The 24105-nt window shown below is 52.2% G+C and overlaps 8 protein-coding genes across 8 annotated transcripts; 4 read left to right on the plus strand and 4 right to left on the minus strand.

Moving 5' to 3' along the window:
* Positions 1–459: 459 nt before the first annotated feature.
* Positions 460–1245, minus strand: CLUP02_14042 (CS domain-containing protein; the record flags this gene model as incomplete). The annotated part of the gene is made up of 3 exons (XM_049292975.1): positions 460–867; positions 930–1126; positions 1224–1245. The coding sequence occupies 3 exons, from the start codon at positions 1243–1245 to the stop codon at positions 460–462; spliced, it is 627 nt and encodes a 208-aa protein (XP_049150121.1).
* A 464-nt stretch (positions 1246–1709) lies between these two features.
* Positions 1710–2807, plus strand: CLUP02_14043 (CDK-activating kinase assembly factor MAT1; the record flags this gene model as incomplete). The annotated part of the gene is made up of 1 exon (XM_049292976.1): positions 1710–2807. One exon carries the CDS (start codon positions 1710–1712, stop codon positions 2805–2807), a length of 1098 nt encoding a protein of 365 aa, XP_049150122.1.
* A 367-nt stretch (positions 2808–3174) lies between these two features.
* Positions 3175–5514, minus strand: CLUP02_14044 (ANTH domain-containing protein; the record flags this gene model as incomplete). The annotated part of the gene is made up of 6 exons (XM_049292977.1): positions 3175–3318; positions 3367–4664; positions 4714–4825; positions 4888–5078; positions 5149–5386; positions 5467–5514. The coding sequence occupies 6 exons, from the start codon at positions 5512–5514 to the stop codon at positions 3175–3177; spliced, it is 2031 nt and encodes a 676-aa protein (XP_049150123.1).
* A 685-nt stretch (positions 5515–6199) lies between these two features.
* Positions 6200–6990, minus strand: CLUP02_14045 (uncharacterized protein; the record flags this gene model as incomplete). Its single annotated transcript, XM_049292978.1, has 2 exons — positions 6200–6385; positions 6904–6990. 2 exons carry the CDS (start codon positions 6988–6990, stop codon positions 6200–6202), a joined length of 273 nt encoding a protein of 90 aa, XP_049150124.1.
* A 366-nt stretch (positions 6991–7356) lies between these two features.
* CLUP02_14046 (tRNA synthetase class II) lies at positions 7357–10994 on the plus strand (the record flags this gene model as incomplete). The annotated part of the gene is made up of 10 exons (XM_049292979.1): positions 7357–7431; positions 7498–7815; positions 7845–8142; positions 8333–8396; positions 8459–8753; positions 8819–8843; positions 8907–9565; positions 9615–9764; positions 9826–9984; positions 10038–10994. The coding sequence occupies 10 exons, from the start codon at positions 7357–7359 to the stop codon at positions 10992–10994; spliced, it is 3000 nt and encodes a 999-aa protein (XP_049150125.1).
* Positions 10995–11318: 324 nt separating this feature from the next.
* On the minus strand, positions 11319–11594 carry CLUP02_14047 (uncharacterized protein; the record flags this gene model as incomplete). The annotated part of the gene is made up of 1 exon (XM_049292980.1): positions 11319–11594. One exon carries the CDS (start codon positions 11592–11594, stop codon positions 11319–11321), a length of 276 nt encoding a protein of 91 aa, XP_049150126.1.
* Positions 11595–16314: 4720 nt separating this feature from the next.
* CLUP02_14048 (GNS1/SUR4 family protein) lies at positions 16315–17466 on the plus strand (the record flags this gene model as incomplete). The annotated part of the gene is made up of 3 exons (XM_049292981.1): positions 16315–16740; positions 16798–17080; positions 17165–17466. The coding sequence occupies 3 exons, from the start codon at positions 16315–16317 to the stop codon at positions 17464–17466; spliced, it is 1011 nt and encodes a 336-aa protein (XP_049150127.1).
* Positions 17467–18988: 1522 nt separating this feature from the next.
* On the plus strand, positions 18989–22499 carry CLUP02_14049 (major facilitator superfamily transporter; the record flags this gene model as incomplete). The annotated part of the gene is made up of 8 exons (XM_049292982.1): positions 18989–19253; positions 19322–19354; positions 19487–19498; positions 19557–19651; positions 19730–20893; positions 20953–21269; positions 21332–21389; positions 21474–22499. 8 exons carry the CDS (start codon positions 18989–18991, stop codon positions 22497–22499), a joined length of 2970 nt encoding a protein of 989 aa, XP_049150128.1.
* Between the last annotated feature and the right edge of the window lie 1606 nt (positions 22500–24105).

Here is a 24105-nt window from a genome sequence, read left to right on the forward strand (position 1 = left end):
TCGTGTCTTGCTTCTCATACTTTGCTACTGTCCACTAATTCTTACAGTGTTGGTTTCTTGTGATGTCGTGGGCAAACTTATTGCGCATCTTCCCCCCAACTAGCGTGCATCGATTGGGAGGAAATTGGTCTAGTTTGCGAAACGGACTGCTTATCAATCTGACAATTGATGGGTCGCAGCAATCAATCTGCTTCACCATTACTAGCGGATCCAAGAGCAATGGTCTACGCATGGGCTCTCTGATGCCGTAACCTATGGCTTTCGCCATTCGGTGGTTTTGGCTCTTCGTTTCACCCCTGACATAGCTTTTCAGCTCAGAAGAAGCATTTAGATAGGATTCAATACAAGATCATGGCGGTTCTAAGCATAAATCTTTCCCTACATCAATCTGTCATGAACATGTGTGTACTTTTATTGATTTAGACTCATTTCTCGTGAAAAAGCGGGATCTCTTGATGTCTAGCTAATCTTGGCATTGCTGAAGTCCATCTCCGGGTGCTCGGCCTGGAACTTCTTGAGAATGTCAAACTTCTTCTGCTCGTCCGAGGTGGGCAGCCCTTGCTCCTTTTGGCGCTGGTCAAACATCATCTTCTCCACCATGCCGCGGGTCTCGCCATCGAGGTCGGACAGCTTGCTCGTGTCGGGGGTGATCTTGGAGACGTCGATCTTGGGCGCCGTGGTGACGACGTGCGCCCACCACTCCATCTTGTTGACCTTGTCGAGGTGGATCTCGACCGTCTTTGTGCCGTCGGGCGCCGAGGATAAGGTCCAGGTTGAGTCGTCGACGAGGATGGGGTGGGAGAGGTCGCCCTGTGGTTTTATCGTTGTGTAAGCGAACTTATCTTTCATGCGTCGTACTTGCTGTAGCTACGTAGGCACATGGGAAGATGGAGAGAAGAAAGGACGAAGGAACTGTGGCGTACGCTGACGATGGGCTCTTGGCCCTTCACACCGGCAGAGAGCTTGGTCTTCTTGATGTCGATGACGAGGTCTCTGCTCTTGTAGTTACCGGGGACGCTGAAGGTGATGTCGACGTCGGCAATGGTCTGCTGCCACTTGTACGGCAGCGCATTCTGCTCCTCCGTCTCCTTGGCGCGGGCAGCGGCCTCCTCGGCGGGTGTGGGCTCTGTTTGAACAGCATTTGTCAGCACGGAATTCGCAACGATGATTTGTTTTCGAGTTTGAATATCTGATAAAATATGTTCTAGTAAGCAGAAACGTACCTGGCTTGTCGTTGTCAGCCATCTTGTTGCAATTCTTTGAAGTGGTGTTGACAGTCGAAGGCAGTGGAACGCAAGCGCAAGAAAGGCTGATGGAATATTTGGAGGGGTAGCTGCTAGCTGTGAGACCCCTGCCCCTCCCACCCCTGCTGTGGTCTACCTAGAAGCTCCAACCAATCACCTCGGCTTAATATATCCTTCCCCGTCAGCCTTGCACGTCAACTTGCCGTTCAGGTTTATCGCGGTTGCAGACAAAGCATCATCGTCTTTGCCCGAGCAAGAGGCTCCATCTCTCGACACCTGCCACATCTTCCTTCCTGCCGTTGAAAAGATCGGATTAATCGAACTTGATGTCCGATGCCACCTTGAGATAGGCCTCAATTGCCCGGACTCTCTTCCTCCATCTCCTCCCCAGGAGACCACATCTCCCCGGCCACCGTTCACGAAGAACCCTCCTCCCAGACGACACATCACCACCGCCCTCCAAAAATGGCCACCCGCCGCGCCTCAACCTCCGCAACAGCGGCCCCGGCCCCCTCCTCGACAAACGACATCTGCCCCGTCTGCAAAACAATGCGCTACCTCAACAAAGACCTCGAGTTCCTCATCAACCCAGAATGCTACCACCCAATGTGCGCAAACTGCGTCGCCCGCATCTTCTCCGACGGCCCCAACCAGTGCCCCTACGCCGGCTGCCACAAGACCCTCCGCAAAAAGGGCTTCAAGTCGGCCTACTTCGGCGACCTCACCGTCGAGCGCGAGGTGGACATCCGCCGCCGCGTCGCCGCCGTCCTCAACAAGGTCGAAGACGATTTCGAGACGCTGGCCGACTACAACGAGTACCTAGAATGGGTCGAGACGCTCACGTTCGACCTCATCTCGGGAACCGACGCGGAGAAGAAGGCGGCCGAGGCGAGGTTGATGGAGTGGGAGCAGGCCCACCGCGCCGAGATCGAGCGGAACCGCAGACTCGCAAAAGAATCCGAAGCAGACCGCGTCGCGCGCTTCGAAGCCGAAAAGGAAGAGGCGCGTCTCCGCCGCGCCGAGGCGATGCAGGAAGACGCGGCCGAGAAGCGCAACGAGCAGCGGATGCGCGAGGACATGCTCAACGGCCTGGCGAGCAGCGACGCCGGCGAGGCCAAGCAGACGCTCAATCGCGTCCTCCTGAAAAAACGCGGCCAGAACCGCCTCCAGTCCGCCGTGGGATCCCTCTCCGACGCCACCTCCACCGGCGCAGGCGGCCTGTCGATCCGCGGCCTCAAGCAGCAAAAGAAACGCGTGGTCGAGGACAACAAGCCCTACGACCCCTTTGGCGGGCTCAGGCTCGACATGGCGAGGTACAAGATGGGGCCGTCGGAGGAGTACCGCAACCAGTGGGTCGACGAGGCGAGGAAAAAGGACGATATCGTGGTCGGCGGGTACAGCGCCGACGAGTACCTCGGTCGGGCCATGTTCGAAGCCTTTTCCGGGTTGGCTGTGTTTATTGAGGATGAAAAGGGGCCTGAAAAGGTGGCTACTGCCGAGGCGGCTCTGGTCGCGAATACGGGCCAGACGACACAGAAGATGGATGTGGACGACGTCTTTTGAAGAATACGAAGACAGCTTCTGCACTTTTCTTCCGTCATTTGACCTCTTATTCTACTGGCTTTGGAACGGATTGGGATGCATAGCGATGGCGTTTGGGGTTCATTGGGGCACTACATGCCAAAACAGGATAAACATCTTAAGAACAGACGGGTGAAAGGGGCAATAAATACCCAAAACCGGTAGCAAAGCAAGTTGTGTGGCCACGGGAAAGTGTGTACCTGTATGCAAGAATTACATCTAAGTTATGGCTCACTAAATAATACATCTTTTCAGACTCGTACTGCGACGGTCGCCGGCCTCCGCCGGTCCCACCATCCCAACTTTGGAGCTTTTAGTTTTCGTGTGATAACCCTGTTGCCCGTCTACCTTAAGCATCGTTCGATTGTACAAAGCAGAAAAAAAGACCCTTGTGAACGCCACGCTTTGATTCGAGATTTGAAGAAATAGTGACCTCGGGGTTGGACTGGGCTGGTGTATTTGGGAACAGCTGATCAGAGCTTTTGGGAGAGCACTGCTATTATGTCTGCCAGGGGCTTTGCTGGATGGGTCGGGGGAAGACGGGCGTCGTCTCGAGATTATCCAGTCCGCCACCCATTGGCTGTTGATTATGTTGCCAGCCCATGCCGGTCTGATGGTTGACAAAGGAGCCCTGGCGGAAGGGGTTTGTGGTGCCTGTTGGTTGGGGCACGATGGCTCCAGAGCTGGTTGCAGGCCGCTGCTGCTGGAGTTGAGAGCCGGTGAAGTTCTTAGCGAATGGGTTGGTACCAGTCATCATTGGCTGCAACGGAGCAATCGTGGGAAGTTGCTGTGTTTGTTGCTGAGGTTGAGGCTGAGTCTGGAATGGTGAATTACTAGGAGCCGGTGAGAATGGCTGCTGGGCTTGAGGCGAGGATCTGGCAAAGGGGTTTGTAGACTGCCTCTGCATGTTGGGGCTCGCCGGGGTCGAAAATGCCGTGTTCGTAGACATGCCCGTTTGCTGGGCCATTAACATGGATGCCCGGAAAGGATTGGTGATTTGCTGGCCGGCCTGAGGGCTTAACATGCCTGTGTTGCCTGTCGGGAAGCTTGCCACAGAGTCTTGCGGTATTGAACCAAGTGTGCCTGGCTGATACGGCTGAGGCGAGAAGCCCCCGAACCCAGCTCCGGTGAAGCTGGGCTGCAATAGCTGAGCCGCTGGCTGCTGCTGTGGTTGCTGGGGCGGCTGCTGTTGCTGCTGAGGCTGGCCGAACGGATTTGTGCTCTGCGGCTGGTACGGGTTAGAAGCGAAGCCTGTCTGTTGCGGCACAAATCCTGTCGGCTGAGGCGCAAAGCCATTCTGCTGGAATCCAGTTGGTTGCGGTTGGAAGGGACTGTTGTTGGCGAAACCGGTCTGCATCGGCATTTGCTGCTGTTGCTGGTGCTGTTGTGCGTTCGGCGCCATCGTCGTCTGGTTCTGTTCGATAGACTCGAAGAAGTCGATAAGATCGGGGGCAGGACCCTTGGCGGTCTCGGTCTTCGGCTGCGACAGGCCATTCGTGCTCGGGAACGTGCTGCTCGGGAAAGGATTGTTTGCCGCAGGCTTTGAGTCGAATGCGCTAGTCGGCTTCGAGGCTCCTCCCACCTTGTTCTTCTTGCCCTGCTGCTCAGCAATGTATTGTCTCCGGTTGACTTCGAAATCCGGGTCGCTCAAGTACTCCTCCAGCTGGCGGCCCAAGTTAACCGGCGCATGCTTCAACTTGGGAACCTCGACCCTTGTTTGGTGCTCGTATTGGCGTGCGACGCTGAGGTATTGCACTACGAAATCGGTCTGCTTGGTGAAGGTGCGGTAGATTGCCATGGCTCTTTCGGCATCGACCTTGGACATTTCAAAGAAGGTGCCTTTTCATGTTAGTTACAAGGACATGCTACGGCGTATGGGTCGCCTTACCGAGAATGTTAATCATTCCCTGGTTTAATGCCTGGAAGAGAGCCAGCACATCGAGCACCAGCAGTCTGAAGACGGTGACTGTAATTTCGTTTTCGATTTCGCCCTCGAGAACCTGTGTGACGTCAGCAACTGTCGCGCTTGGAGACGCTTCGCAAAACCGAGTCGGGGACTAACATCGCATTTCAAAAGGGCCGAAATCTGACTCTGAAGAATCTCCGTCTCTCGCAGGAGGCCCTTGTCGACCGAGAGCTTCTCCAGTCTAGATTCCTTCGTCCGCACCCAATCGCACTTGGTTTCTCGGTAGGCTTTGGATCTCGCGGCGAGGTAGCCGGCGTAATGCCGAATGTTCCGTCCTTGTGTCTGGGCTGTAGGGTAGTTTAGAAAACAAGTCCAACAAACCTTGGCCAGTACTTGATTTTTGCAGGAATGACTAACCGTCGGTGAAGCTGCTGATAGCAAGCGTGTTCGGATGCCTCGACAGATAGGCAAGTGTGACATCGGGCGAGCCTTCACGGATCATCAGGTGGACGGTGATCAAGCTCTTGAAGACGACGGTCCATGTTGAGTCTCGTAGACGGAACTGCAGGGCGCGGAAGACCTCCCCCACGCCCGCTTCGCCGGCATGTGTCGCAACGAGAATGTGTTCGATATATTTCGTCTTGGGCGGTGCGGCCTAGGAGATGGGATTAGCACTATGACTGGGAGAGACGCGCTGAGCTGCCCGACGTGGGCTCCAGCATCCCTTTGACCTACCTTTATCTTGGTGGCCCCTTTGACGGATTTTTCGAATGAGCTCGACATTTTGTCGCTCGGTTAAACAGTTCAATCAAGTCGAAATTCTGTGATAATCAGGGTCGACAAGGTTGGCGACAGAGAGGAGGGTAGTCGTGGTTGGCGGATCGGATGAAAGTCGCACGAAAGTGGAAAGCGGCGATGGAAGAGTCCGGCCGTCACGGGCCTCGATCAAATGTCCTTGATAGAGCTGACCCCTTCAATGGGTAATCCAACAAGCAGAAACCACGAGCTCGACAAAGGGTGATATTGGGTCGCTGGCGACAGCGAGGAGGATTGTGTGGGTGCGTCGGTGGTGACGGGGGCGCGACGACGTTTGGTTGCAGCCCAGGGAAACCCTCAACTGGGCGAAATTGGGTCCCAGCAAGCTTCAATGCGAGAGGGATAGTTCGGATCCGGAGTATGGACCTATGGCCATGACAAGGTGTTGGAGGGCCTGCGGATGGGGAAGCGGATTAAGGATACAGGATTGGATATCGTTTATCGTAATGTAGGCCTGATTTGGCTTCGTTGGGTAGGCCGGGAAATGAAGGACGGACAGCGTCAGTATTGACGATGGCCACGTTGGTCGGGAAGTGGTGGGATAGATGGATGGGGTGGACCGCGAAGGAGGACGGGCCACGGTCTTGATTTGGAGAGGTCGGCTGGTCGGGCTTGGGCTGGGCTGAGCCTACGTAAGGTTGCTGGACAGTGGTCACTGGTGTCGTGGTAGTGGAGGTGGACGGGAGGATGGAGAGACGGGGGAAGAGAGAGAGAGGAGGTGCCGCCGCTGGCTGTGCTGGCCGTGCTGCTGGCTCAACGTGCGCTTGTTCGGGTGTGAGTGGCCGGCGTTGTCTCTAGCGAGTTCCGTTTGACAGCCCGCGATGCTGGTGAAGTTGTGCTGGGACACCTTCAGTTCTTGGGTACCTTAGTTCTGCTGGTCCAACAGGAAGCCACCTCAAGTGCAGGTGAAGGGTACGTACCTTCGGTTAGGCCGGTGATACCTCTTGGGTAATACCTTTGGGAATCCTGGAACCTTGCGTTCGTACTGAAGCACGGATTGAAGTACGATGCTGCTGGCAACTCGGCAAACGTCCCCGTGGCAGCTTCTAGGTAGTTCCAACTCGCAACAATGAAATGTATAACTTGTACGTATCAAAGTGAGGTGGCCTTGGCGTTGATGGGTGCGATTGGGACTGCGACATGACCGCTAAAGAGATTCTCCAAGGGCAGATTCCATTCTCCCTAGGCAGTCTCCTGCATATCACTCAATCGATTCCATCACTCTTGCAGACGCCAGACAGCAGAAAGCGAGTTGATTCAGTTTAGCGCCTCTTTTGGCGTGTGTGAGGTGGATCGCAGAACGGGATCCCGAACACCATCTGCCTTGGCCCTTACCTAGGGGCCAAGCCATCTCACCCTTAAACCCTCCACCGGCGTCGAGGCTATGCAGCTGTAAGCCTGTGACTTGTGGAAATGTGTGACCTGTGAGATGCATGCTGCCATTGTCCCGTCTTTCCCCCTCGATGCTCCATGCTCCGTGACACGGACGAACACTGGCAGTCCCAATAAGCCGGGATCTTCCAACGACCTGTAGGCTGTGGGTGTGTGTGGGGAACAGAGACCGAGCCTGGAGAAGCAAACATGGTTGTATTCCGCCATTGCTGATGAAGGATCTGGTCTGATGAGGGCTTCACTGATCCGATCTTCTTGATAGCTTCATCAGTAAGCCTACCTTCAGCTGTGTACCTCAGTGCGTTCCTGTCCAACGATTTATACTGAACGCTCTTGATTCAATCTTCACCCCTCGTGCTCGGCGTAACTTCAAAACTTTGAACGGCACCATGAGTTATTGAAACACTTTGGGGAAACATGGGGTTCGCTGAATCATCAAACGGAGGCATCCGTCTCCTTCACATGTACGGAGTAGAGCGTAGCGGCACGATGGTCAGTTCTCGGACCCCTTATTTTCTTCTTTCGCCCGTCATCGGGGTCTTGATTTATTCGTTCCAGTCTGGGAATGGCTGGCGAGCCGCTCAGGGCGCCATCCCCGTCAATGTGTATGCACTGACGAGGTCAAAAAAAGTCTACCATACAAAAAGATGTCCAAGATTTGGTGTATCCCATCCGCCACCGACGGCGGCCAGTCGCGTATCAACTTCGTCCATTCTCATACCGCGCCTGCAAAGCCCCGAAAGCTTCACCGACGCGGGAGACCCATCCGATGTTTCTCGCTCCCAACCGACCGCAAAATCTCTGGCTGTAGCCGTGTCAGGAAGAACGTATCGACGTATCCGACCACGAGCTGCGCCATCACAAGGGGAGAATATTGTTCGCGTCCAGCCAGAGAAACCCCCTAGGCCTCACTCGAAGCCTCGAGGCTCCCGGTTGTCGTCGAACGAACAAAAAGGCGCCAAGCCCACAAAATTCTTCCATTTCGTGAAAAATCAGATTTGCCTTTCATCGCGTCCGATACTAGTAACAAGGTCGTGTCAAACGCCTATGTCATGGCCCCCTCCGCCCTCGACACCTTTGCCCTGAAGCCACCAGAAGGGGAGAGCTTGGATGCTTCAGACGGAGGCAGCAGCATCATGTTATCCACGTGGCTATCATCACCTGCAAAATATCCAATTAGCATTCTCGTCGTTTTTTTTTCGAGTATGCGCAGTTGCGCTGAGAGAGAGATTGGGGGGAGACCAAACATACACTTTTTTGAAATGGAGAAATCATAAAGAGGAAAGGAAGGAAATTTTTGGGAGCTCTCTGAAAGATTTTTATACGGACGCGAGGATCTGCCCCGCGCTAATCGCTTTTTTGGTGGGGACCTTCTGCCTGAGGTGCCAGCAAGCGCCGGCTGGGGGACCTGAGGAAGGCGCCATGCTGCAGCAGCCCACCTGTGTCGCATTGGATGGGTGGGCTCCGACATCGTTCCACCGTCTTGCTGCAGTGAGCTAAGGACTTTAAGCTGTGATAGCTTCAAATGTCACAAAATCATACCTGATCTCAACCCACTCATCATTCCTTCTGATCACGCCATTGTGCCCTGCCGGAGCTCCAATTTGATCGCCACACCTTCCACATTTTACCCCAAGCTTTTGCGCGGTCGCTTGTCTTCAATTAGCCCTGCTAGACCTTCCCGATGCTTCGCCAATGCTGTCGCAGTAGAGCGTTGGCTGCGCTGCGTCCGCGCACATCACGATCGCAACCCCTTAGCCGAAGTCTCTCTCTTCTTCAAAACTCAATATGTAGTCAGACAAGTCTTCCTGGCCGTCAGGCTCGTCACCTGTCAACGGCGAAACCTCAGCAGGCGCAAGACGAGTCAAAACACACACAGCTGTCAGAGGAGTTCAAGGAGTGCTGTGAGCAAGTTCAAGAATACCAGTGTAACTCCTGAAGCTTCTGCTAACTTTCTAAAACAACAGTCGCACTCCCTCAAATGTCGTCGCCCGATACATGGAGTAAACCAGGCTCCTCGATCATCGTCAGCGGACACATCGGCCGAACGAGAAAGGTCGGCAAGAACTTGGCATTCGCCCACCTGGAGCGCAACGGAGAACGAATTGGTCAAATCTGTGCCAAGGGCGACAATGCGGCTACACTAGCAAAGATTCGCCCCTTCAGCGCCGTTTTGGCAAAGGGCGTAACGACAGACGCATCGGGCGCGACACGATTCGAGATTGACATGGATTCGATACAATACCTCAACCCATTCCCGAAGGACATCATCGTTGGTCCCGATACCGTTTTCCCGCCAGAGCAACGTCATCTCCAGCTGCGCTTCCACAAGGAGCTGAAGGAGAGGCTGCGGTTCCGTGCGCAGCTCAAGTCGTCCATGGGGCAGGCGATGGTGGACAGGGAGTTCATGGACGTCGAGACGCCCATCCTCTTCAAGTCGACTTCAGAAGGCGCAAGAGAGTTCATTGTGCCGACGCGGCGACCCAGATACGCCTATGCGCTACCCCAGAGCCCCCAGCAGTATAAGCAGGTCCTTATGGCTTCTGGAATGGGGGGTTACTACCAATTTGCGCGGTGCTTCCGTGATGAAGATCATCGTGCAGACCGTCAACCCGAATTCACACAGGTGCGTGGCTCGTGCTGCTAATGAGTACAGGTAGCTAACATGATGATAGCTGGATATGGAAAAGTCCTTTGCTACGGGCAAGACCATCATGGAGGACGTAGAATATGTCGTCGGCCGTGCGTGGGATGCTGTGAGAGAGCAGTACGTCATGGAAGTGGGAGAAGACTCATTCGCGCCGGTCAGGAAGGCATCACTCGAGGTATGCGATCGCTCTCCATTCCTAATGCAGCAAAGTAGAGTTAAGAGCTGACAGAGAATAGGACTGGAAACAATGTGTTCAGGACAGTATGAAAGACGACGCCAAAGCACCTCTCTACCAAGAATACCCTGCCATTTCTGCGCCATTCCTCAGAATGAAGTACACCGACTGCATGGACTTGTACGGATCCGACAAGCCGGATCTGCGCATTCCCAACAGGGTCAGTTGCGTCCCATAGACGCCTCTAAGCATCACAAGACTAACAGCGTCCAGATATGTCGCGTTGACGAAAGCCTCAACAAGGACTTTGTCAGCATGATCACAGATCTCGACGCACCAATCGTCGAAGTCTGGAAGATCAGCCCACACGAAGACGCTGATAGGCGGGACGTGTGGAAGTTTGTGACGGAGTTCATGGAGAATCTGCCCAAAAGCCTATCACAAAACCCAGACGGCGCTCCCACAGCCTTGATGTTCGACAGCAGCAAACCGCTCAACGGCTTCTCCGCCCTTGGTCCCGAAGGCCTAGACAGCATCCTAGGCTCTCTCCCCGAGGAAGCCGGCTTTTCGTCGCTCGAGAACGGAGACATCGTCCTCTTCCAGGCACGCAAGAACCAGCCCCAGCAAGGAGGCTCAACCAAACTCGGCGAAGCGAGAATCGCCCTATACCACGCTGCCGTGGAGGCCGGCCTCCTAGACAGGGACGACACCTTCAAGTTCCTCTGGGTGACCGACTTCCCCATGTTCACCCCGGAAGAAGAAGGCGACGTCGGTCAGGGCGGCGCTTCGGGCTTCTCGGCCACCCACCACCCCTTCACGTCCCCGCACTCCGGAGAGGACTTTGAGCTGCTCTTCAAGGACCCGCTCCGGGCCAAGGCCGACCACTATGACCTCGTGCTCAACGGCGTGGAGCTCGGCGGCGGCAGCCGGCGTATCCACATTGCCGAGATCCAGGAGTTCATCTTCCGCGACATCCTCAAGATGAGCCAGGACAAGATTAAGGAGTTTTCGCACCTACTCAAGGCGCTAAGGGCGGGGTGTCCGCCGCACGCGGGCTTCGCCATCGGGTTCGACCGGTTCGTGGCCGTGTTGAGCGGCTCGTCTTCCGTCAGGGACGTGATTGCGTTCCCGAAGAATAATAACGGCGTGGACGAGTTTGCTGGCGGGCCGGGCAAGATGACGAAGGAGCAGTTGCTGACGTATAACCTGCAGTTCCGCAAGAAGGAATGAGCAGGTTGAGGTACTCTCACTCTCCTCCATTTTGCGGCGGTATCGCGTTCACTGTCACATACTGTACTATTTTGTAAAATCATCTTACTGTAACAATATCTACGGCCGTGGGCGCCTGGTGTGGATAGACGCGATAGAACACCACTTATAAGGATTTGGACAGTTGAATCAGGGATATTATTGTATTCCATATTCATCATGGTGACTCCATGGCGTGAACGCTCCTAATAACACAATCAAAAGAACCTCCCAAGTCATCATCATCCTATTTCAGTCTTCCTTTCCTTTCCATGATCGCATCCCATCCAGATGCTACATCGTTCTTCAGGATCTCTTCCACTGCCCAGCATCCTCAGCGCCCTTGCCGACAGAATTCAGCGCGCCCGACAATCCCTGTCCGAGGTTGGCAATCCCATCGCCTACAGGGCGGCCAGCGGACCCGGTCGCGCTGGTGATGGTGTCGCCGACGCCCTGGGTCGCGGCGCCGGTGACGTTGCCGACGGTGCGGGTCACGCCGCCGACGGTGTTGCCTAGGGCCGAGGTGACGAATTTGGCGCCGCCCGTGACGCCTGCGTTCTGGTCGCTGTTTCCGACGGGCATTTTGGGGAAGATTGGTTTGTGTTGTTGGGAGGCGGGTGCGAATTTGTTTAAGAGGGGGACGTCTTTTATTTTGGTTTGGTTATGTTGTTTGTTGAAGGTTGGCATGCGGTTGGTTCGTCTGCCTTTGATTCTAAGAAGAAGTATCAGATACGATGGGGAACGAGGTTGAGGTGGTTGAGGCCCCTTCTTATGAATGATTTGATGGATTGTTTTGTGGTTAAGGAAGGTGATGTGAGCTCCCGTCTGGGCTGTTCCAGTGTGACGTCAGAGGTGCAGGTGCGGGATGGAAAGCTCAGGGACCACCCCCCTGTCCTAGGTACCGGTATCTGATCGGGCAGGCGGGGGTGTGAATCGCACCTATCAAAGCTTCCACCTTTCCACATTTTCGTCGTCAGATTTGACATCACACATCGCCGGCACCACGTCGTCTCAGACAGGGATGTGCGGCCGTCCGGGGCTGACGACATTGTTCTAGCTTGTTGGAGAACACATACCGAAGTTGAAGATCGGCTTTCTTGGAGCTATGATTCCTGGTGACGGAGGCATCGGTTTATGGGATTCGTGTGATTGGGGAGGGTAGTTTTGAGTTCGGGATCAGCTAGGCAGGGCTTTTGGCGATGTGTTTTCCTGTGGCAGTGCTCTGGGATTCAAGGAGGGTGACATGAGTAGATGGGATATGATCTGGTGCTAACAGACGGGGCAGCCTCCCTCCATGCGCATGTGAATTTGTTCTCTGCCGGGCTTTCTAGCTGATGTCATCCCCATCGCCCAATGATATTCCGAGAGAGCCATGCATCGATACTTGATTTGCATGATTGGTGGATGCGGAACAACATGGAGCTTTGGTCGCGATGTTGACCTCTTTCTTTACTTTGGCTTCATCAGAGACGACTTGCCTAGCACGCCTGGGCATCGGAGCGAAGGCTAGAAGGCCCTAGGCACGGATCAGGGACCAGCGGACTCGAGATATCTAGACGTGATGTCGATTCGCTGACAAGCTGCTTCTCTGATGGGTTCCCTAGCTACTTCGCCTTCGGAATGAACATGCCAAAGTGAATGCCGAGCCTGGACGAGTCTTTCGATGCCACGGTGGAGTGACTCATATCGTCAACTCTTCATATGCCCAAACCCTTCCTAATGGGAAGACGTTTTCTTCAAGATTGCAATCCGCCGCTCGTCTTGAAGACCGTTTCGCACGTGGAAAGTTGATGGCCTCCACCAGGCTAACACGGGAACCCGTGGCGCCACGATCTGCCAGATCGACGCCGTTAAAGACAGGGCCAGCCGTGACACAGACTAGCTTTTGAGACCCGTTGCTTTCTCAGGCGCTAGCTGGACGCTCTGCAGCTGACGATGTCTCAGGCGCAGAGCCGCTAGCTCGCTTGCACACTAACGGCAGAGTAGCGAAGGCCTCAAGCCAAATTTGTTCTCCGTCTTTGACACCATTCTTGGGCGCTGAGTGGACAAAGCCGGAAAGTCTTGCTGAAACGCCAAGTTGCGTATCATGCGACTGCTGATGAAACTTATGAGCAGAAATGTCTTGACCAAGTGGCATAGTACACGATTTCACAATGTGAAAGTGCGTCCATCAATGCAAAGAACTGTCTAATCTCCTCCAACATCGTGAAGTGTCTCGCATTGGATGAGGGCATATTGTTGATGGAAGCAATTGTACTATCTCAAGTATTCATCGGGGTCTCTAATAAGCTTTATCAGATGGGCAGAAGGACCGTCTCTTGCGGAATTTAATAATAGTTTAGAGGCGTCCTACCCAGCTTAGAGCGTCTTGTGTAGTATTCCGGGATGTATACTTGTTCCACGATGAAGACTAGTCAAGTCACGCTTCGTCGAGATTGGCAACAGCATATTCCGTACGAAGAGTTCCATCAACTTCTTTGTCGTCGATATTCGTGAATGCAACGTAAGCTGGCTTCTCGAAGACCAACGATGCCAATGCGAACTGAATCTTATGGTTCACTTTCACAGCATTTGGCAAAGGCTTCCCTGCAATGGTACACGTAGGAGGAAGGAAAGCTCAGCTCGTCATCCTCGCTGGCTAGTTTCACATGAAATGTTAAGAAAAAGTAGATTTGACGATGGCTTTAAATTATGTTGCCAACCGGAACGGAAACCACTTGAATACAAAGCGTGTGAGCTGGTAGCTTCTAACGCATGCAGCACGCCTATATTGTCGCTTCTTGATGTTTATGACGATGACTCCTCCCTCTTGGAAATAACTCCAAAGAGAAGGAGAAGACTTGCTTATATATACCACCAGACGGGCCTTCGACGTAATCTGCACTCCGATATTGCCCGATCTTGCTTGTCCTATTTGCCCAAGTGAAATCCGACCTTAAGGTTACTATGACCAACAAAAGTCACTTCGATTGGCCAGGATATTAGTCTTGACGTGTAAGTATCCCATTCTTCCTCCGCTTAAAAGCACCGCCTTCTGGACAAGCGCTCAACTCGACGTGATCAGCCCGTCACTGACCCAGTCGCTACTTCTGCATCTAAGAAGCGTCCGCTCCTGAGCCATCTACTTTATCAGGAAAAGTACCATTCAGGATATCTAACACGTACTGGCTTTGCCAGAGTGAATACAGCGTTGATAAACTCAAAGTCTGTACAGACCTCGGAAAGCCAGACATAAATTCCGGCAAAACAAGAAAAAAGAAAATGGGACGGAAGGAGGGGGAATATTGATCTTGTTATACACGCCCCTGTCCGGACTCGAACAGCGCGCCCCTCAATCAACCTCAACTTTGACTTCATTGGAACATTGGTTTGATCACTACACTAGGCACACAGCTTGACCTGACCCGTCGACCTAAACGGACGCCGCTGTGATGGTGACAGGAATGACGTTGGGATGATATATATACCCTTAGCCCCACATGATAAGGTAGGTTTGTCGTGTAAGGAAGAGAAAATGGAGGTGTAAACGATCTGAAGGGCTAGTAAGTCGTAAATTCTGCCTATTAAATGCCCAGCACATCGCTCCTTAGACCTCGAAGTCCACGCTTGGGCAATGTGGCGTCTAATCCACACTACAGCTCATCTTGATGCATAGCCAGCCGCATCGAGAACTTACGATACTGTCAAGATTGAGCATCTTGGAGGTCCTAAAGGCCTGGTCGGGCGCTGAAACAGATCTACAGCTTTTCTTCGAGATCCCATCTTCGTACAGGGACGTACTACCAGTCCAAATAATAGCAGAGTTCGCAGCGCCTGTAGGCTATGCTCTCGAGTTGTCTCCGAGGAGTTCGCTGATGGTGTCAGCATCATTAAGTCCCGATACATGAGTCAAGAAGAGATGATGCCGAGCATGGATATGAAGGATCGAGAAGGCGACGGCGATGCTGAACTGACTTGAAAGATGGCGGACGAGCACACAAGCTGCGAAGAAGCGTGATACTATAGTCTCTTCGAAAACACTGCCGCATGAGGATCACTCTAGATGATGAAAGCTCAACACTGAGTATTTATACATAGAAATCGCGTGGTGAGAGTGGATGGATAGACCACCCCCCAACATTTGAAGGGGCGGGCCAATGATACAGGGGTTGAGTCGTCGAAGCTGAAGAGACCTTGGATACAGGGTAGCAAGCAGATCCAGATAGTGAAGTGTCAGTTGGGTTGAGTCCGATATCATCATTTCTGTCTTAGAGCTGAAAACTCATGATAGCGTGAGAGAGATGTTCGTTGTTTCTTGTGAATGGATGTGCATACGAAGCGTTTCTTAAGACACTAGAGGGAGTCAGATGAACCAAGCTCCACTCGGATGAAAGAAAACCATGCAGGAACCAGAAATTTTGCTAATCTGGACGCTGTTTCTCCGACACACTTTCGTAGTTCCCACCTCAACTGTAGCCATTATCGTAGAGGACCAGAACTCACAGCTAGGAGTTTTCCAACATTTTCGTGCCAGCGGTTGAAGAGAGACAACTTTCCATCTTGAAGTGATGTCTTTGTTGAGATCCCATCGAGTGTACTGCTGAGTAAAGCAGAGTTGGCTTGAATGATGGCCGGTGACTTAACATAGGCCAACCGCTGGCAGTACCAATTCAACCTCCTTCTCAACGCTGTTCTCATCTGGCGTGTTAGCTATACCAACAAGGTCGTTTCCACTGGTTAGTTTGCACTGCCCCTAGTGTCTAAAAGCGAGAAGCAAATACCATCTTTAACTTCAATAGAAAAAGCCTGATTCTGATGAGGGGTTAAAATCGGGTACACGCTAGAGGACCACGTAACGCCTCTCAAAGCTAAGGCATAACCCGTGTGGGATGTAAGCGAACCCGGGTATCAGACACGTCCGTCAAGGTCCGTCGTAGCTGCACGTAAAGCTGGGTACGAGCTTTCGGAGCATTGGTACCGAGCTGGCAAAAGCTTGGGTAGCTACGGGGAATGGACAATCTAATTGCGGCTCGCGCTCATCATGCATTGGGTACCCGCGAGGACCGTAAAGAAAAGAAATGCCGTCATAGGCTGGTGTGCTTAAAGCAATTGAGTTGGTGGTCTGAAACGGAGGCATCGAGATGGTCGAGCTTGGGGCGTAGAGCGGCGGCCCCATCTTCCCATGGTAAAGTCTTGGTCATGCATTGAGGTACTCATCCACATTAGCATAAATCGATTGCAATTCTTCTCCTTCTCTCTACGTGAGAATCTCTTTTTCTTTCTTTCTTCAAGACTCTTCAAACTCTCTCCCCCAGTCATCATCATGTTTCCCGATAATCTCACCTCCAGCGGCAACATCTCCGGGTTTATGGTGGTGAAAGATGCATCCGCAGCGCTTCTCTCGCCATGGACGACATTCGACAAGGTCTACAAGTCGGTCATGGGCTACCCTGCCAGCGATTTCGAATTCGTTTACGGACAGACACCGCTCTCGACTTTCACTGAAGCCATGACTCTGGTGGTGCTGTATCTCGTAGTCGTTTTTGGCGGCCGGGAGGTGATGCGCAACCGCAAACCGCTGGAGCTGGACACGCTCTTCAAAACCCACAACTTTTTCCTGTCTCTCCTCAGCGGAGCTCTACTGGTTCTTTTCGTCGAACAGATCGCACCAAACCTGTGGCAGAAGGGCATCTACGAATGCATCTGCGGACCCACAGGCTGGACACAACAATTGGTCGTTCTCTACTACGTGAGTAGTATTTCAAACCACCTCTAACCAAGAACATAAGCTAATTCTTCCTGGCAGATCAACTACCTCACAAAGTACTACGAGCTCATCGATACCGTCTTCTTAATGCTCAAGAAGAAACCCCTTACCTTCCTCCACTGCTACCACCACCCGGCCACCGCCCTCCTCTGCTTCAGCCAGTTGATCGGAGGCACCCCGCTATCCTGGGTGCCCATCACGCTCAACCTGACGGTGCACGTTGTCATGTATTGGTATTACTTCCAGACCGCGCGGGGCGTCAAGGTGTGGTGGAAGCAGTGGATCACCGTCTTACAGATTACCCAGTTCGTGCTGGACCTTGGTGAGTCAAACCGGTTTCCCCCAGCTCACTCGACATGCCATTGACGCAAATAATGATCATACCGATGCTAATCTGCGCCGACAGGTTTCGTCTATTTTGGCTTCTACGACGTTTTCGCAGACACGTACTTCAAGGAGATTCTCCCCCACGTCGGCCGGTGCGGCGGCGAGTTCTACTCAGCCGTGACCGGCGGCGCCATCCTGACGTCGTACCTGATTCTCTTCATCATGTTCTACATTTCAACTTACAAGAAGGGCGGTCGCAGCAAGGCGGCCGCATCTGCGTCGAAAAAGTCCAACCCGACCGCCATCCTCAACGAAAAGCAGACTTTGGCGGCGGCAGTGACCTTGGGAGGTAAAAACGCCACGGTTGAGCTCGAGACCTGATAAAGTTTCACAACTCAGCTTAACTTCTTTTTGCGTTTTTATTTTGGACAAAGCATGAACCCATAGAATACCATAGACACGAAAGCATTGTTGGTCGGGTGGTCCTTGAATTGGGCCCGGTGCTCGGGCCAGAGTCTTCAAGGCGTGAGGGGGAGACGAGAGGAGACGAGATACCTCGTTGGTGCTATTGGTGGCGGTGACGGTGATGTTGGTCGGCTTGAGTATTGGTTGAGGTTCGAAAGCAGGGCGGGAGTTTACTCCGGATTGTGGAACAAATGACATGAGTTTATTGCAAGAGTGTGCCCATGTCTGACTGTATGCAAAAGTGAAATGCCATGTCTGATGGTGAAAGATGGTGGGATGGGGTGAGATGGGGAGGAAACATCTGAAGTTGTGCGGCCTGCGGTCTGCCAGAGTGAGGCGGGTCGATGGATTTAGAATTACGGGCCTTCAAGGTGTGTGGTCGGATCGTCTGGGGAATCCTGGTCCGCAGATCGCGCTAGTACGAATACGACCAAAATCCAACATGCTGACTCTCGAGGCCATTCTTCCTTTCCTCTCACTCAACAATCGTTCTCGAGCACTTGAGTTGCTAGATTTCTGTCCATCAGTTTGGCTTATGCGTGGCACTGAGAATGAATGGAAAATGTGTTACCGGCATGATCAATTGCCTCGTGCCTTCGGGACTATTGACATACTGCCATGATGCCACAGCCATGAAAGTGGTGGGCGCCTTAGTCCGGAGTGAGATCATTGACGGACATCACATGCAATTAAAGCTGGAGGTATCTTCAGTCTTGCTAAGCATATGTTGTATTTGCGATGAGTTCAACCCATGAAGCTCTTGGCCTAAGTGCCGATAGCAGGACGCCTTGCTCCAGGTGGGCAGCATCAAAGTGGCGGAGCGCGGGCAAGCCTCTCCTTGTTTCAACTCTGAACTTCTTTCAACCTCCCACACCAAGATCGTGACCAATAATCCAGTAAACTGGCAGAAACAAGCAGGTGCCATGGCTTATGAGACATGGGCAATCGTGATAATACCAGCCACTAGTAAATGGACGGCGTAGCAGAATCCCTTAGCTACCTGACTAGAGCAAGGTAAATGTCGACGATGAAGAAACAATAGAGTGATACGAGAAAATGAGTTTAGAAAAAAAGAGATGCCTGTATGGGGACTCGGAGGCAAAAGTTACAGAAAACGGTAGCGCTGCACTTCAGGATTAGGGGTATAACCATCTTAAGCTTCTGAGCAGAAGTCCTTTTTGTTTCTGTAACTGACGAGAAGCTGGTTGATTGTTCCCTATAACCCACAAGGAACATGTCTGATATCTCGTTTAAACACCCACTGTCCTCGACTCTGATTCATCACCAAGACCGCATCGAAGTCTAACCCCACTGCTGACCCAAAACGACAAACGGATACACAAGACTCCCATGATTCATCCCGTGGACGAAAAGCACTGCAACTGCACGGATAGGCCAAGCAAGCGATGAATTTGCAGAGTCCTATCTCTCTCCGATAATGACGAGGCCACCAACTGCCATCTCTGGACTCCATGTTTCAAGTTCCCATCCCAGTTCATTGTCTTCGGTCCCGACAAACAAAGACATCGGCCCCGGTATTCCGTCTAGTTTGGAATTCCACGGCGACGGCGCCGCGAATGGCACCCTCTTCCGCCACACTTCCCCTCACCATGTGCTAGCGCCCCTTCGGCTGCTGCTTTGTGCTTTGTTCGATCCTCAACAACAGCTCACCAGCCCCATGGTTCTATCGGGGGATCCCCGCGGTTCATAAAAAGATGATGGCTGTCAGAAATGGTGTGCTAGTAATGGCACTGAAACTTGGCCGATCTAGTCCTTGATCTGGCAAGCGGTGCCAGTCTTGCCCGTGAGCCACATGGCATGCTGCCTCCTGTCTCACAACCGATACTCTCTACAGACCCATACCTACCGACATCGGGCAGTCTTGCTTGCTAGTTCAGCCCATCACTTTGGGGTCTGACATTCAGCGACTCCGTAGAACGCCTCGGTAGTAAGTACGTTCAACGCGAGGCTATTCCTAAATCGAGCTAATGAAAATTCGCGCGCAGCTGAGGATGTTCTACCAGTGTTTTCGGGCGCCGCCGATGATCTAGACAGTCAATCAACTGCAGGGTACGAACTAGTGATGAAGCTAAATCGAAATGTGAGTGGTTTCTGGCCCCTCCTCTTAAGCAGAAGGCGGTAGCTTTAAGATATGTGGTCGACCTGCGATGCCCAACAGCACCTCTTTTCTGAACTCGGAACCTACCCAAACATCAAGTACACAGATCATTGTGCCGTCCGATACACTAGCTTCCAAAGCTCTTCCAGGATGCGAGATGACAAGAAGATGGAAAACGATGCCGAAAAGCGAGAGCCCGTAGCTGGAAGCGGTGCACCCAAGACAAAAAGGCCCTCACTCGGATCTAGGCCATCCTCAGAGTTCCTCGGCGAGGAGCGCTCGCGAATCTCAGTCATACACTCCCACGCCACTCCACTACCTGGCCTCGCCGACAATCTACGTTCATCCTACTCAGAGGAGAATGACAACGATGGGGAGGACATTCTGCCACAATCCGTGACGGAAGAATGGGAAGAAAGGGCTCGCCTATCACAGGACCATCCCTCTGCCACTGGAACCGTGGCGAAGAGGGCGACGGATGTGACAGACGAAGAGACACGCAAGAGGAACAGCGAACTCTCGATGGCATATCAGAGCCTCTACAATGAAAACCAATGCCGCCGCCACGATTCCATCAGATCCTCAGTTACCCTAACCGACGGGCCACGACCGCCACCGATCCCGCGACGGACATCATCTCTACGACAACCTGGCGCCGTACGCATGATCCCTAGCGAAGACTCGATCTCGCCCACGCAAATCCAAAGCGCGTCCCCCTTCGCCATAAAGAGAGTTCCGTCACACACCGTCTCAGACTCACGTATGCTCTCTAGAACAGACGACGTAGAACGAAACGCCTCCTCATCACCGCAATCCGAGTCCGTGTCAATCATCTCGTCCATCTTCGCCCCGCAGCTTCGGCACCTCGCGAGCCATCCATCTCTCCACGGGTCTACATCAAGTAGTGAGCCGCGGGGGATTGGGCAGCAGGGTCTCACGCCTGTCACGGAACAGAGACATCCTGGCAAGACTGATGCTCGGATTAGCCGTTTCACAAGACAATTTGAGCCGGGTATTGACGATGTTGATGGCGGGGACTACCAGCGCCAAGTGACGTATCTCGATATGGCGAGGGCGGAGAAGCATGGCGCCGTGATGTCGCCGTCTTTGAGCGACCAGGTTGAAGGGGAGCAATGGGTAGAAGGATGGCGGCTTGCGGTTCTGGTAGTTGGGATTTGTCTCGCGGTGTTGTCCATCTCGGCAGATCGAACTCTTCTCACAACCGTAAGTGGCCATTTCGTTTGACGAACCTCCCAAACTGACAGTACCAGGCCATACCGCAGATCACATCAGATTTTCAATCCACCGCAGACATCGGCTGGTACGGCTCAGCTCAGCTCCTCACGATCTGTGCCTTCCAGCCTGTATTTGGCAGAGTCTTTTCGCTTTTCTCCGTGAAATGGGCATACGTCCTAGCCATAGTCATGTTCCTTGCTGGATCGCTCATCTGTGGCCTCGCCCCCGACTCTCTTGCGCTCATCGTTGGCCGTGCCGTGGCTGGCTTTGGAAGCGCTGGGGTCCTCACTGGGAGTTTTGTTATTATCGCAACGGCGGTCCCCGTGAGAGTGCGGCCGGTTTGTACGGCCATCGTCGGATTGATGTAAGAAACCTCCATCCAAAGAGAGGGAGGTTCAAGACGTATTGACGCTTATGCAACGACAGCTTCGGCCTCGGCGCCACGGTCGGTCCTCTGCTCGGAGGTACCTTCACAGACCTTGTCGTGAGTGATCCCGCAGTTCCGAATGTCCGCAAAAGAAAAAGGAAAAAAAAAAAAAAAAGAGAAAGTGACTGACCCCCTTCCCAGACGTGGCGATGGTGTTTCTTCATCAACCTCCCCATCGCAGGCTTCACCCTCATCGTCTTTCTCTTTTTCTTCCACCCTCGGCAGGAACCGCAACACCAAAAAACCTTCCTCAACAAAATTCTTGACCTAGACCTGATAGGCAACGTACTCCTCCTCGGAGCCTGCGTAATGCTCTTCCTAGCCCTCCAGTACATCACCCAAGGCGAAGCCTCGTCAAGCACAAAAATCATCGGCCTCCTCTCAGGCACCGGCGCAACGGCCATCGTCTTCGCGGCATGGCAGTGGTGGAAACAGGACGGCGCGCTCTTCCCACCAGCCATCATCACCCAACGAACCGTAGCCGCCTCCTGCGTCGGGGCCTTCGCCACGTACGGGGCTCTCCTCATCCACCTCTACTTCCTCCCAATCTGGTTCCAAGCGGTCCGCGGCGAGAGCGCCGTATCCTCCGGCGTGGACATGCTCCCCTACGTCGCGGCGATAGCCCTCTTCTCCCTCCTGGCAGGCATCTTCGTCTCCGTCGTGGGTCACCCCCCAGCCCCGGCCATAATCGGAGGCATGATCGCGACAGCCGGGTGCGGCAAGCTCCTTGCGCTCTCGTCCGACACGCCGACGCCGCACTGGATCGGCTTCGAGATCCTCGTCGCGGCGGGTTTCGGGATGGCTATACAGCAAGGGTTCACTGCCGTGCAGGCCGTCCTGCCGCCGGACGAGGTACCCGTCGGGACGGCGGCGGTCGTGGCGTCGCAGGCGCTGGGCGGAGCCTTTTTTGTATCTATCGGGAATGCGCTGTTTCAGAATCACTTGCTGCGGGCTTCGGCTCCCGGGGTAGATATCCCGGCAGTGATCGGGGCCGGGGTGACGGCGTTCCGCACGGTTGTGCCGGCTGAGGCGCTCCCGATGATGGTTTCTGTGTATAATGATGCTCTCCGCGTGGTATTTACTGCTGCGATTCCATTGGCTGCCATTTCGGCCATTGCGGCTTGTTTTATGGAATGGAAATCTGTAAACAGAGCGAGGGCTGTATGATAGTCCGGGCGACGAGACGGAGGAGGGGTTGATTATAATGAGCACGTCACTTAGCGTAGCGAGATGGTTGACTATGATTTGCAACAAGCTTATCTCTATGCTTTTTTTTTTTTCTTTTTCCTTTTTGAGCTATTCCCAATTTGCGTTTCGTAAAAGACGACCCCTGTGAAAGCCGTCTCTTTCTGATGAGGGGATCGATGACGATCGCAGCCATTCCGGCAAGGGCCGCAAGGCAACAGAATTAACCCTTGATATCCGTGGAGCTGGTGGAGAGGGACCTGCAGGTGTTTGCAGCAGACCTTTCACATAGCGCTCCTCTACGAAACAGTTTGGGCAGTCCTTATACTAAGTCGACCCACCCCCTTTTGGCCACCCCCCCCTTTTGGCCACCCCATCAAAACATGGTATCAAAACATCGCTACTAACTATACTTAATTAATTAACTATCTTCTACTACTATAATAATATAGTTATTATTCTCCCTAGGTAATTCGACCCCTACGAGTCGACTAGGACTAACTAGACGGTCGCTAGAGTCCTCCTAAGCTCTCTATATATCCTAAATATTTGTAAACCTAGTATTTAGGTCTATTAGTATACTCTTCTTTTTCTACGGCCTTAATCGGTTAACTTTAGCTTTTAAAACTCGAATATAGTACTAAGATACTACTAAATAGTAGGCCTACTTACTAAATACCTTTTTTACTTTTCTAAATAGTAGTCGTTAAGTATTATAGTCTAGACTAAGCTTTATAAATAACTTTAACTAATCGCAGAGCTTACTAGCCTTTTTAAGTATTAACTAGTTAATAATAGACGCTATTAATACCTAGTTAATAACTTTTCTAATATTACTAATTACTTACCTAATATCTACGGTCTTTTTAGTTAGTATAACTAGGTTAGGTAGGACTATTAGATTAGTAAGTAGTCTAGCTATATTAGGGGGATATAGTCCAGTTACTTTCTACCTACTTTATATATTTAACGACGTTAGACTAGCTAAACGAGCTTTTTAATAGTAACTTAAGAAGTACCGCTTTTTAATAATAGTAGAATTATTTATTATGTCCTCCTTACTAAGCTCCTTCTTATACTTAGACTTAATAGGTCTAAAAATAGCTATATCTAACGGCTAGAGGATATAAGAAGTATATAGTAATAAGAATAGTAAGTAAACGTTATTTCTATAGTATTCTTATATAAATTCTATCGTTATATAACTCCTATAGCTATTTAGAACTAATAGTCGAGGCTTATTAAGTATACTAAGCCCCCTAAGGGGGGGGGTCTTAGTCTATAATAAGAACACTATTTTTAACTACTTAAGGGCAGTCTTATTAGTCGTCTAGCTATTATTTATTATTATAAACTCCTAACTAGTATAAGGGTTAAGTTTAAGTAAAAACTACTATTACTATACCGACTTTCCCTTATATATAACTAGTAGTTTAATAGCTCGACTATTAATAAAGATATACTCGATTATAAATACCTAAGTACGCGAACTAAGCTCTTTTTTTTATATTACTATAGTCTCTACTTTACCTAAAACTAGGCTATTAAATCCCTTACCCTCTAAAATACTAGTTTTATTTATATTATA

The sequence above is a fragment of the Colletotrichum lupini genome, chromosome 7 (assembly GCF_023278565.1).
Source record: "Colletotrichum lupini chromosome 7, complete sequence".
Classification (NCBI taxonomy): Eukaryota; Fungi; Ascomycota; class Sordariomycetes; order Glomerellales; family Glomerellaceae; genus Colletotrichum; species Colletotrichum lupini.